The sequence below is a fragment of the Myxocyprinus asiaticus genome, chromosome 3, assembly GCF_019703515.2.
Source record: "Myxocyprinus asiaticus isolate MX2 ecotype Aquarium Trade chromosome 3, UBuf_Myxa_2, whole genome shotgun sequence".
In the NCBI taxonomy this organism is placed as follows: domain Eukaryota; kingdom Metazoa; phylum Chordata; class Actinopteri; order Cypriniformes; family Catostomidae; genus Myxocyprinus; species Myxocyprinus asiaticus.
This window is the reverse complement of record NC_059346.1, coordinates 46,678,974-46,693,767: the sequence shown is the minus strand read 5'-3', so window position 1 is coordinate 46,693,767 and position 14,794 is coordinate 46,678,974. Positions and strand designations below refer to the sequence as shown.

General features: G+C 36.0%; 1 protein-coding gene across 3 annotated transcripts in view; it reads right to left on the bottom strand.

Annotated features, from left to right (window-relative positions):
• rxrab (retinoid x receptor, alpha b) overlaps positions 1-14,794 on the bottom strand; it is a 93,094-nt gene that overhangs the window by 19,789 nt on the left and 58,511 nt on the right. For all 3 annotated transcript variants that reach the window (XM_051657767.1, XM_051657778.1, XM_051657789.1), the window contains exons 3-5: positions 12,824-13,086; positions 2,025-2,175; positions 1,149-1,328 (exon numbers count right to left, since the gene is read on the bottom strand). In XM_051657767.1, coding sequence (XP_051513727.1) covers positions 1,149-1,328; positions 2,025-2,175; positions 12,824-13,086 — 594 coding nt within the window. The remainder of the gene's footprint in view (positions 1-1,148; positions 1,329-2,024; positions 2,176-12,823; positions 13,087-14,794) is intronic.

Genomic DNA, 14,794 nt, shown 5'->3' with positions numbered 1-14,794 from the left:
CTTTAGGGGTGAAACAATTTTAATGAGGAAAAAAATTACTGAGTGCACCTTTAAAATCTTGAACCTCTAATCCACACCCTTACCTGACAGTCATTCATATTTAAAGGTGTTTTCCTCAAGAAGGCACTTACTGGCCAAAGCAAAATTCTCCATTAATTGGGCGTATGCAAAACCCAGGACTTTTTGTTTTTACTTAAACTGGAAACATTTGTACACGAAGCATATTCTTGTTTAAATCTATTAATTTCAAGGGTTGGACCTGATATACAAATGGAAATCTGCCCATGTGATTTCCGGAAAATGATTTTTTTAAAAATCTTTACGCAATAATAAAAAACTAATGTGTATTATGCATCGTGAACAGCACAGAGAAAAGTCACAGATGCCCAGTGACAATAAATTTTATATGCAGCTTCAGAAGAGGTAAGACAATAATTTACACATGAATAGGTACACTAAGAAACTTTGATAGTCGTTAATATTAAAATAAAAACACAGTATATAGTTCAAGTATTTTCTTTGTGGTAAAATTGCCCAAATGTTGGTTGGGACGTTTCCGATTTTCTGAAAGTTGGACATGTCCCTACTATCCCTACCTAAATATCCGCCTACGCATACATTTTATCTCCATATTCCAAATAAACGAAGACATGCACATTCCCACTATTCTCTTGTGGAAATACTGGAGATGTTCGCTCTTACCATTTTATTTAAAATCATAAAATCAAGTAATCCTGTACAATAATTTAATTGACCTATTTACTAATGGATTAAATTGACTAATATAATTAATTCTTATTCATGAACTTGACAAAAGCAAACAAAAGCGCAATGGATTATAAAATGTAGGTCATAACAATGTAATTTTATTTATTTAAAATATATTCTGTTTCCTTGCAAGTGCGAGGCTTTTCACAACTGCCTCTGTCTTACAGCACTCATAATTTATAATTAATTCCGAATAATTCAGGCATATGCCAGCTGTCTAATTTGGTTTTCTAGGAACCAGAATATTGGCGTATTAGGGTTATAGCAATCAGGTTAACATGTTTATATGATCCATAACCAGCATCCCGAATTCTGATAATATTCTGAATTTTCATGTGCATGTAAATGTGGTCAATCACTCAAATAAAGGAACAGTGTACCTTCTCTCTTCATTCCCATGGCTAAGCATTTCTGATAGCGGCAGTACTGGCAGCGGTTGCGTTGGCGTTTGTCGATTATACAGTCTTTGTTGTCTCGGCAAGTGTACGTCAGGTCCTTTCTCACCGTTCTTTTGAAGAAGCCCTTACAGCCTTCACAGCTGTACACCCCGTAGTGTTTACCTGCGGGCAGACACATGCTTTAGTATTCTCCTCTGCAGGGCTACCTTTAATTTGCATTTAATATCAATAATTCAAGAGCCACACATCTGTTTTTGCAACACACTTCTCTGAAAGACAGAAATTAAAGTGCAATAAAAGTAGAAATATGTTTAATGACTGCAGTTAACTTAACGTGAATAATAATATTATCTGACTCTTTGGAATACTTGATTCCTTTGGCCAATTGTGTAACACATTTTTTTTGTAAAACAACTAAACTGCTAAACTTTCCCAGGCAACCAATTTCATACATACCTCGTGTCACTCCTCCCTATATAATAAAATAACGCAAAGTCAAATCAGTAGTTCATGTCCATTTATTCATTTATTTGGTAAGTAGCCATGTAATAAGCAATATCATGTACCGTCAGCTGGTCATTATTGCAAAATCAACCTCTTTAGGGGGATTAGAAACCCAATGCATCAACGATCAGCTGACTATACACAAAGTCTTTAAGGCAAGTCAGGTCATTCGGCAGCCATGTTCAGAATGCCTCCGGGCAGCCTGCAGGACGCTTCATCATAAAAAATGGTTCTTGACAAGAAGAACCTAGGTGCTGCAAAGAACCATTTAAGAACCTTTTTTTTTAAGAGTGTATTTTCTATGGGTGCAAGTACAGCTCCTATCTACTTGAATGGGTAAAAGGCAGAAAGTACCTGATGAGCGGTCTCCACAAATGGCACAGATGTGTTTCGTAAGGGAGAGACACGTGCCTGTGGGCTGCGCTGGTACCTTCATCAGCCCGTTCAGACCCAGAGGGGGTTTAATGTCCTCCGAACAGCTGACTGGTTTCATGGGTGAACTGAGCTAAAGAATAAATGCAGAAAACAAAGAATTTGAATCAATTCACTGTTGGAGGCAGCAGTAAATCACATGTTCCCTTTGATTGTCACCTCCCTATTTTCCACCTACACCACCACACAAGTGTTTGGACACCTTTTGATCTACAAGCTTATGTTTAAATTAGGGCTGTCAATTGATAAAAAATGTAAATCAAATTAATTACATGATATGTCAAATAAATAACTGAATTAATCACAATCAATCGCATATATACATATTTGCTGAGAAAGCCCCTCAAATAATAATAATTAAATAATGATAAATATATTTAAATAATTAAAAACATGATATATTATAATATATTATTATATTATATTATAATTCTGATAAAATGTATTACATTATTGTAGCAGATGAGTAAAGCATTGATAAGACAATACAAAAAGTGGCTTGAGAAGACAATATATTGTTTATTTCCATATAACTAAACATAAGCCTAAATTTAATTCATTTTCATTAAATGGGCTAACATACAGTACATTGGAACTCCTTCAATACTGTATAAAAGAGTATTCCAGGTGGATACTTCATGAAGCTATTTGAAAGAAGCAGAGCAGGAATCTTGTCAAAGAGAAAGAGTGGCTACTTTGAAGAAGGTAAAATATACTTATATTTTTATGGTCACTACACTTGGGTGTCACTTTGTTTTAAAAAGTGGTGGGGACAGCTTGGGGGGGTGGCATCACTAAGCGGCAAATCTCATGAATAATAATTAGGTTATGTGCAGATAATGTCAAATCATATTTTGTTGTTTTAGTCTTTAAGCGCTCAATAAATATTTCACATAATTAATTTGATAACTTGATCCGTATCTAACACTTTCAGTACTGAGATTTTGTGAGTGAATAAATACATGGATCAGTAAGGCATCAGCCAAAATGACTCAAAATGGTCTCAAGGTAAAGTTTTCGCCTCTAGTACAAGGAGTTCTGGGTTCTAATCTGCTGTAATATAACTTTTTAAACTACGAAGATTGCATATGTCAGTGGATGTATATCATCACATTTGTTTGCATTTTGCTATGCGATTTCACTGGCAAGGAGCGCAAGCTGCGAAACAGCGGAGCGAGTAGAGTGCACGTCTGCAAGGTTTGGTAGAACACTTAAAAAAGTATTCTGGGCTGAATACTTAATACTCTCTTTGAAATGTAATCAGTATTCCGATACATCACACAAAAAAGTAACATATTCAAAATACTTTTAGAATACATATTTATAAAGTCAAGGCACAATTGAAGAATTATGTGTGATATACAGTACCATTATTTATATTATCTGAACCGCTACACCACTTACTTTTAACATCTATGTGAATCTAAATAGCTAGCTAGCTATTTGTCAGCTAATTTCATGAACTTAGCACTACCTTGAAATACTTCTTTAAATAAGATGTGGAGTTGAACGCTGACAAAGCTTGGCACAGAAGCCACATCGGCAGCCACAAAAATATATTTACCCAGCAATTACAATAGTTGGAAACAATGTATCATGCACTTGAATTTTATATTTGTGTGAAAATGTTGCAGACTATGTTGATCCTGGTGCACAGCTGACAGTGTGCTGATTGTTAAGACAAAGGCATTCCGGTGCAGTTGCCAGATACTCAATCCCGGAATGAAGGATGTTGTATTTTCATTATCTAGTGTCTACCATCAAACTTTTTGGCAATGCCGTACATTTTCAAAGTATCCAACAATAATTAAAATTTTAATAACTTTATACCTGCGATTCTTTTTTTAAATTAGCCCAATTTGTTGTCAAAGCATGATCCTGGCAACACTGCACATACGCTGCAGCTGCTCTGGAAAAGAGAGAGCAAGAGGACAAGTGTGCAGTATGCACTTGCGTGTTGTTTAGAAACGCTGTTACTCACTTTATTTACAATAATTTTTTTCTGTCTTATTTTGACATTAGTAGAGAGAAGTATTCTAAAATTATTCTAACAACATTTTAAAAAGTAAATGCAGCAAGGGATGAATACAGTTACTACATTTTTGTATTCTGAATATGTAACGCCATTACATGTATTCCGTTACAGCCCAACCCTGTGCACCTGTGAGCATGAGAGAACATTGCCACCTGCTGTCACTCAACGCCACTGATAACAGCCGCAATGAGCAATCATTTTAATATTAAAAATAACAAACTCCAAGGGGCCTGGGTAGCTCAACGAGTATTGACGCTGACTACCACCCCTGGAGTCGTGAGTTCGAATCCAGGGCGTGCTGAGTGACTCCAGCCAGGTCTCCTAAGCAACCAAATTGGCCCGGTTGCTAGGGAGGGTAGAGTCACATGGGGTAACATCCTCATAGTCGCGATTAGGGGTTCTCGCTCTCAATGGGGCACGTGGTAAGTTGTGCGTGGATTGCTGAGAGTAGCATGAGCCTCCACATGCTGTGAGTCTCCACGGTGTCATGCACAATGAGCCACATGATAAGATGCACGGATTGACTGTCTCAGAAGCAAAGGCAACTGAGACTTGTCCTCTGCCAACTCCAGTGCTGGATCACCACTTCTTATATCAGACACACACGAAATGGAAACTTCTGCTAAAGAACTGCAGATGTTTCTTCTTCATAAGACACCTAACAAAAGCTATTTCAAAAAGTGGTGGGGACAAACTGGCAAAGGCAAAAAGTGGTAGGGAGATGTCCCACCTGTAAATGACGCCTACTGCATGTCACTAAATAATTCACGTACGCCCTTAATTACCATTTGTGTTATTTCATATTTTTCATAACCATGTGTCTAAACTTATGACTGGTAGTGTAAACAATAGCAAAGACACTGACTCTAATGCCACTCCAAGAATCATGATGTGGAGAGACAGAATTCCTTGTGTCTGACGTTTGCATATTATTCCACATTAAAATGGCTGCTGGAGCAGAATCAGTCACACATGGCATTTATTGTTAACTACTCATAACGCAAGTCACGCAAAGTGCAATGATGGATGAGGGGACCTGGGAAAGAGAGAACAGACACACCTACAGGAAACAATATGTATAAAGGAATGTTTGCTCCACATATTTTGTTAAGTCTTGAGACACGGAAATGTTCCTGAGTATTAGAGAATGCAAATGATTCACACTTAATCATTTTTAACCAAACAAAGCAATGATAATTGTTTTGGTGAAAAAACAAAGAGAAAACATGCATAACAAATCAGTCAGGTATTAAAATATCAAATTATATTTTATGAAATGTCATAATATTTCAAGACAGACATTCACCTTTCATTCACAAAGGTAAATTAGAGGCTATTGTGTTCATTTAACAAAAACCTTCTTCCAGCATTTCCCCACCTTAAATTGTGACAACGTTACTTTGTTTGCAATCTAACAGAATTTTTTACTCATGACAAATGGTTCTGGGTTATAACACATGCCCCCACACACCTGTGAACAGGTATATATGACATCAAAGTCCTCCCGACTCTTAATGAAATTGTTCACCCAAAAATGAAAATTCTGTCATAATTTATTCAACCTCATCTCATACACTGTAAAAAGGGGTAACCTGAAATTGCTACCATAAGGAGCTATGTCTATGTATAACTTATATAACTATTAAAATGAGTTTTGTTGGTGTAATTTAGACATGTAAAATAATATTTTTGACTTGAATCAAACCACTTCATTTGACCATGTTACCACTAAAGCAAATTTTTTAGGTTAACATTTTTTTTTTTTCTCAGTTTATAGCACACGAGTTGAATGGAAAAGGTTTATAATAATTTATGGTGCTTTTTTGTCATTTTGACAAACAGCCCCAGTCCTCATTCACTTAAATTACATGGAAAGGAGTGGCCAGGATATTCTTGAAGGAAAATCACCTGTTGTATTCCACAAAGGAAATAAGAATATACATAGAAAATTGTAAATAGGGGCAGAATTATCATTTTTGTGTGAACTATTCCTTTAAAGAGGCTACTGACATTCATTTTTAGCACTCTAGAATTTTACGCATTAGCATTTTTTTTCCCTATGGGTAGAGAGAAAGCACATATAAACATGACCTAAATCTTTTTAATGTGTTCCTAACAGCTCACCTCATGAGCCAATGATGCACCAGGAATTAAACTGAAATGTTAAATACAACAAATCTAAATGCAGATTCAACCTAATGTATATGGCAGACTGCCAGTTGTAGTCTGTTTTGTCAGTATACATATACAGAAAACAAAAGAACTAAAAAAGCAGTTGAGATTGTTTGAGAAGGAGTGGCATTTCTGTTGTTAGATGCAGTAACCCAGATACATACCAATATGCACACACCTGCACATACATTTACAGTCACACGCACCTGCTCATACACACATGCACAAATATCTCTACCTTTTCTACTATCTGCAGCTATTATGAGACAGTCATGGCCTCTTTCTTTTGACATGTCCTGTCAAGTGGGGCATAATCTATCCTAAGGGGGCTCCAGTCCCCAGGTTTTCTCTGTGCCAGTGGAAGGGACTAATAGCCTCTAGATTTAGACCAGGAGGAAGAGAACAGATTAAGACTCTTAAACGTAAACTCTGAAATTACTCTCGTGTTGCTCTCCCCAAATCTATACTCTCCAGGATCAGCAATTAAGAGACATCCCTAAATATGCAGAAAAAAGCAACCAGAAACATGAAATATGAAAAATCTAGACAAATTACCATCTTTTCAGTATTGTCACTATCCCTGAGTGTGTGTTTCTGGAATTGGGCTAATAAGCCATTTTCAGTCTAATTAACCAACATGATCACACGGGAAATCGACATGCTTCTTCTGAATGTTCATGCACCCTGAAATTGACCCCATTCTGCTGAATTACTGACGAATGACATCAGCCACCATACATTTTTGCATCAGTTTATATGTGTATACCTTTCCCTGTGGTGCTATTGATAGTGCGAGCAATCTTTGAGACATGGGTTCCGGTCCCGTGGACACCAGTAAGTAATCGTGTTTACATAAAAAATGGTGAGCACAATTTAGAGGTCACATTTTCGCAAATTAAATTTTTACTCCACTGACAATTAGATTTAGGGTTGAGGTTTGGTTTAGCAGGTAGGGTTAATAAAATACGCATTCCTGTTGACTGTATTAAATAATTTACAATTAAAACTACAACTCACTTTTGGTGCCACCCTGTGGACATTTTACCTGGAAACAGGTCAACACCACTTCCATTTTTGGCCACTGGGGGCAGTGATTTGAATTTCTGTAGACCGATTCCTGCAGCACAACTTTCAACCTACTGTTGCAGAATGCAATGCGTGATCAGTCTGCATCAACTGAGAATGCACACAAATTTACATCACTTAACCTGATGGTCAACTAAAGAATTCATTTTGTAAGTATAAGACATGTTAAGGCATGTTCACACCAAATCCATAACGATTATGCGAGACAAACTGTCTATTCTGTGTCTATTCACAGAGAGTCCATAAAAAAAAAAAAAGAAACTATCACACCCCTGTGCAACTGCTGTTGCAGTGCTACTGTCGTACCAGTCTCCTGTCTGAACCCTTCAGCTGTTTGAGATTAATTTACTGAATGCTGTTAAAGCATTTATTTACCTAATTTGACATAACTGTTTCATTATGTTCTTTCCATGGTGTTGATGCACATGTATTTATCTACGAGTCTTCCAAACGGACTCCAGAACCCAACTTCTCTTTTTATAATGCCTGGATAATATAACACAAGTTCAGGGTTGGGGAGTAACGGAATACATGTAATGTATTTAAAATACAAAATATAAGTAACTGTATTCCACTACAGTTACAATTTAAATCATTGGTAATTAGAATACAGTTACATTCAAAAAGTATTTAGATTACTGAAGAGATTACTTTGCATTTTATTGTCATTTGTTTCATTTCATATTTAGTCCTTTCAGATGGAAAACATTTATACATATAAATGATGCGATCCAACGTGCATTTGAACAGCAGTGAAACACTTTCGTGATGTGTTACATTCATACGAGCAGACAGAGAAGTAAGTTTGAAGTAAGTTTGGAGCAGAAGAAATAGAAATAAATCTTGTGTAAATGGTCAGCTTGTAAGGCAAAAATCTTATTCTTGATAATAATTTTTGTATTGTTTCCTGAAAAAAAAAAAAAAAAAAAATATATATATATATATATATATATATATATATATATATATATATATAAATCCTTAAAACAAGATCAATCTACTGCATAAATATTTCATTTTTTCAGAGAATGTATTTTTAACGTGTATTTTGTCTTACTTTACTGGCAGAGTTTTTATAGTCAAAACAAGTGAAAAAATCTACCAGTGCTGAAGAAGTAATCCAAAGTATTCAGATTATGTTACTGACCTTGAGTAATCTAACGAAATACGTTACAAATTACATTTTACAGCATGTATTCTGTAATCTGTAGTGGAATACATTTCAAAAGTATCCCTCCCAACCCTGCACAAGGTACAGTGATATAAATACATGTGGAATAATGTACATTAAGAATAATAGTTTAGTCAGTGGTGTAGTAGTGTCTGAAGAGGTGGGCATACTGTGAATTCATGAACTGCAACTATTTATTTTTAAGTATACGTTTAAGTATCGACTGACAAAAATCTCTTATCTCATTGGTCAGTCAGTTTTCATTGCAGTCCGAAGAAAAATAAATCGGAACACTCTCCGTAAAAAAAAAACCTTGGAATGTCTGAGGACGATTTGTCGGACTCTGTATGAATAACGGCACTGGAATCCATTGTTACCGTTCAAAAGCTTGTTCGGAATGAACATCTTTTTTAGCAAACCAAAGAAAATTGCAACTGATCAACTTGAATTTTCACTGTAACAAAAAGAGCTGCTTTGACATATGTTAGCAATTTGCATTCAAAATCCACTTGGCTCAAAAATCTGCATGAAATGGCATAATGCTTCTGGTAGGAATAATAGGGAAGTGCATGAATTTCCATACAATACAACTCTAATCAGGCAGAGAAAACTTGGCAGTACTGAGGAAATTAAGAATGACTGACATTCCTATTGCCCTTTGAAAAGTCTATGATAACTACATAAAAATAGCATGTCCAGGTAGTTGAGAGAGACATTATTAACAGGGAGAAAAATATTGTATTATTGCGCCCTAAACTGTAGAGTCCACAGGATATGTTACAAGACACATTACATGTACCTAGTAATCATCTCATGCATTGTTCAATCTGTCTGCGAATTAGTTTTGGCTATGTTGTTTAGTCATGAGATGTTTTGCAGGTCAGTCTCTGACTATGCATATCACTCAAATATTGTCTTATAACAGATGTGAGTAATGATGGGGGATTTACAGCAATGGTGTTGGAGGTTCTTTGCAAAACAACATATCGATATTTACATTCTAGACAGGATTTCAAAAATTCCCCAAAACATGGCACAGCTTAGTTAAATCTTTAGACTTTTTCCACATTTTTGGGGAAACATGGTTAAATGGAGCTGAGAATACTGCAGTCTTATTGATGTCTAAAAGCATAATCAAATTAGCTTATATATAATACATTATTACACAATGGGTTCTATGTGCACAAATTCTGTGTGGGTCTGATTAAAAACCATTTAAAAGAAATCCATAGTCTGTTATACTATTAAGCATTACATGGACAAATGTGTAGACTAATTGGTTTTAGTCTGTGTATGTGTGTTTGTATGAGGAGAGTGGACTGGATTTGGCTGGGTGTTAAAGAGTTCCATTCTGACACATGCTACAAGGCTAAACTGCAAATTTTAACAGGCCAGCTCATTTCCAGTGTGATTGGGCCCTGACCAGGCCCCAACCAGGCCTCTTCTGAACCAATTTAGCATGCCAATAAAAAGCAGAAAGCTCATGTGGCACACTAAGACCAAGTTTGACACCATGCGGTCAGAGATCAAGCACTCTGATGGGGCTAATGAGAATAAATGGGGGCCAGGGCACCTCCATGACACCTTCTCCTTAAGCTTTTAAGACAACACCATTAATATGAAGACCCCCCTCCAATAAGTAGGCAAATTAAAGCTGTCTAACTAGAAACCTGTGTGGTGGAAAGAAAAAATTAGGTCCATTGTTTTTACGTCAACCCAAACTTGTTTTTAATGGGAACTTGTTTCCATTTTGGGCTACGACAGTAATGATTGAGCATTTAAGTGGCATTGTGAGTGAAAGAAACCCTTCACAATAACAAGATCATAATGAGTACACTGTGTGGTTTATCTTATACAGTATTCCAGGGATATCAGTTCTCATATACCATCTGGTATAGGTCTGATAAATCTCCACTGTCTTTAATTAATTCATAAAAGAGGGAGATTTGATATGACTAGAGTTACACTAAATGGTTTTACTGATTTAAATGACTCTGGCAAGCAGTCAATGGTTTTACTGTGCCAAAGTCTTAGTCAAATCCTTTATGTTTATCTACAGAGATTTAAAGTTATACAATTAATGATTACATTTGTAATGTAAACACACACATGCAGAGAGTTTCTACAAACACCAGTGCAATTAGAAGAATTCAGCTCCAACCAGTTCTAACCATTTGTTCCACATTTTATATTAATTACTGTTGTACATATTTATAGGACGTTCCCTCATGTGTTTTTTTAAATTACACTGGCACAATAGTGTCAACAAGCGTTATTTGACCATTATTATTTCAATTAAGTAATTTTTTTTTAACTCAATGTGACCCAATCACATCATAACAGTTATTAACAGTTTGTTGGTGGTTCATGTTTAAGCACAAAAAAAAAAAGGAATAAAATGGCATAAAAATTAAATATAGTAGCTGTTTTGTACATTCGCTGGGATACTTCTAAATTGTTTATTTTTAAAGAAAGTGTTTGAAAAAAGAAAAAAACTGCACATTTAAAGGTGATTATACAAAAACCAAAGTTGGTATTAAAATACATGTTGTCTGAGAAGTTGTTTATTCTAAATACAATCTATCGTGTATCTGATTAACTGTACTGTGTGATTTTAATGTCACATTATATTATGGTTTATGTTAGGTCAATCTGTGGTCTATTTGAGGTCAGCTAGCAAATGGAGCATTTCAGAAAAATAATCAAACACTCACCATGTCACAACTTTATGTAACAACACACTACAGCAAGATTACTCAAGTGCAGAGCTTTAAAGTACTGATACAGAATAATTAAGCCTCAACCTTGCATCAATTAAAAGATTCAGCGATATCAAACCTCTTTTTCAAATATATGCTCGTGCGTACCTTTGCTTACACTCCTCTTGTGTTTTTCCTAGTTTAGATAATCAGAATTATTATCTAGCTAGTAAGATAAATTAATTGGGTTTCATTAAATTCTTTGCAACTGTTTACTGTGGGTTAATGTACTCTATTAACTTTTGTTTTCTTCGCTACTGCCAATGTATGTCCCCATTACCAACAAAAAATGAATTTGTACATCTAAATGTACTGTAGAACCCACAGATAACTGTTCAAGACCCAGACTTCAGTTATAATGTTATAATGGTACACTCCTTTTATTTTTTCAGTTAAAAAATTACTTATTTTAATTGATTTTCAATGTCTTCACTTTATTCAAGTAAGCACAGCGAAAAACATAAATTAATGTATAAAGTTTTTATTTGTCTATTTAAAAAAAGCATGTCACTTTATCCACCCACATATATGCTTAAAATATATTAGATTAAACCAAGTTTGTTTTCTGGAAACCAAATGTAGGCAATAATAAAATAAGTACAATTACATCACTTGGAAACAAAAATATTCCTTGTATGATGTCTCATAAAAAACTTGCTCATATTGAGGGCGATTTAACAGAAATTCAATAACACCACAAAAACTTTACAAGGTAGCACCGTTTTCCACCAATGAAACACTGCTTCAGCAGAGCTTTTTTAAGCTATGTGTTATTAAATAAAATCCAATCATAAAGCCTATACCACTGATGCTGAACTGCTTAGATTTTCTGTGAATAGACAGTCAAATGTAGCATGCAAGAAAATCTTATTTGATGCTATTTTTCACCACTGCACTGTATCTATGATAGATTCAATTAATGAAGTAAACACTGTGAATAAACTGCATGTGTTTGTGTGTGTGTGTGTATGTGTGTGAGTGTGTGTGTGTGTTGTAACATTCAAGAGAAGCTCATTAAAAAGATTTTCCCCCCCTAAAAACCACATAAAGGTCTAACTGTATAAAGAATGAAGATTCCATAAATCCATGTGTGTTTGTTTGCCTATGTGTGATTTTGTGCACAATGAAATCGTGCAACCAAACCATGAGCAATCAGACTCTTATAGATATAAAAAGACCTCCAGTTTCTGGAAGAGTTCAGGTCAAGTCTGTGTCAATTTAGCCAATTCAGCAGGAGTATTCAAGTGTAGGGTCAAATTAGCCAGTTCAGCAGGAGTATTCAAGTGTACATGTTCAGCCCAAGAACACACACACACACACACACACACACACACACACACACACACACACACACACACAAAATACCGATCAGCTGAATTCCTTAGAAATAATATATAATATAACACACATTGAACAATGTCAATGAGACACTGAACTACTGCTGCCCACAGCAATTCATGCAGAATCTGAAAAGCCCTTGAGTCCAGTAATGTGTTACCTGTGGGCTGAGGCTGGGTCTGTAGGTCATGCTGGTGGAGGACGGGCCGCTCATGGACGGGTGGCCCATGGGTGAGCTGATGACAGGGAAGGGTGAGGGCAGGCCATTGATGGGCGAGCTGAGGGTGCTGATGGGCGAGTGGAGTTGACCTGGGCTTGAGCTCATGGCGGAGGGGCTGAGCAGGGGCGGGTGGAGAGGATGGTTACTGATGCCTCGGTGACCCGTGGAGGAGCTAAGAGGAGATGATGAAAGACCAGAGGAGTCTGGAGGACAGAAAAGATACAGTGTGTAACTACACACATGGAATGTCAGGAATATTTTGCTTTGAGAAACAATGGAATTTCGTCTTTGCTCTGTAATTTAGTTAAGCAACAAGCAAGCCACTTGAGGTTGTGCACTACAGTGAATTTACCACATTTAAGGGGTGATTCTCTGAAGCGGAGTGCCTAAATACCCCTTACCCTGGTAAAATCACTGTAACACACCCCTTGTGTGATTTATTGCTAAAATGGTGGCAACAGCAATATGATAAAAGACAACAATGTTCATTAAATAGTAGGGCTGGGAATTGATACAGATTTCCTGATTTGATTCGATTCCGATTAACAAGTTCTCGATTCAATTTCGATTCGTTATCTGTTCATATGGGTATATTTCAGTTGAAATGTCCCTTTTGCTTACATATGAAATAAATTCTCTCCCAGCTAATGTTGTTAATTTTTCAGGGGACCTTCTTACTAGGTACATTAAGAAAATGTTAATTTTACTAATTAAATTTTTATAGTTTTTCATCATTTTGGTCACATTTTGGCTTTTTAAAAATGAACAAATCCATGTATTCAATCAATAAATAATATATTTTTTTGTTAAAGTTTTATTGTTTAACTGCATAATTTGTACTATTTACAATTATTTACATTGATTTGTTGAACACGTGGTAAAACCTGTACTCTCTCATTAACAAACCCAGCATTTCTGTAAAGATCGTCTGTAGATGAGCACATATTAACGAGAGAGGACTCTAATGGCTTTATCACATCTGTGCCATGGATGATTAGAATAAAATGTTTATTTTTCATTGTTTTTGGTCATCAACTGAGTGTTGAGAACAGAAGGGTTATTAAAAGAGACAATATTCAATGACAAATGGGTCATGTGGATCTCGTCTTTGGACACTCATTACACGGAAAAACTTTTACTCTCAACACGCAGTGAAACTCAAACCAGCCCTGCAGACTGTCACCAGCATTTCTCTATGAGAATACACAAAAGCAGTGAATGAACGTGTGTATGATAAAAGTGTATCTTAAACGAGCAGAAAGCTCACACACAGAGATATGTTTTCTTTTAAAAAGTTTTGGCTGGAAGCCCTTGCTGGGCAGTCTTAAATGGATTTTGATATGGTTTTCTCACTCTATCTACATGACATAGTACAAGTCTGCAACTAAATATGATGCTGGCATTCAGCGATGTGGAAACCTCTGTGTACAGTATCTCTGCTAATACACCGCACACATGCACAAACCTGGCCCTCTGCCAATATCTTAAAGCCCATGGCATTATAAAACTTGTAGGAACAGGTAGCGCCCACAGGCATGTACATTCACATATTAGAACTATAAACCTCAACACACAACGCCTATATGCACATTCATAGAGCACTGGAAGACAATTTCAGATCATAAACAAGGTGTGTTGGAGGCTCATTAGATCCAATAAAGTGTCTATTCCCCTCTCGTACATCCATATACATTCATACACACCATTAAACTTATTCCGAATGAGAAACAGTGGTGCTATTCTGAGCAGCAGAGGTTGTGGTTTTGCCTTAAGATGACAACAAGCTGACAGCAAGTACTGCAACTCAAATTGCTCCTCCAAAAAACTCAAGAATACGAATGTCTTTAAGTAAAGAAAACTATTTAACTTAAGGACTATTTTATCAAAATTCTGCCATTATTTACTCACTCT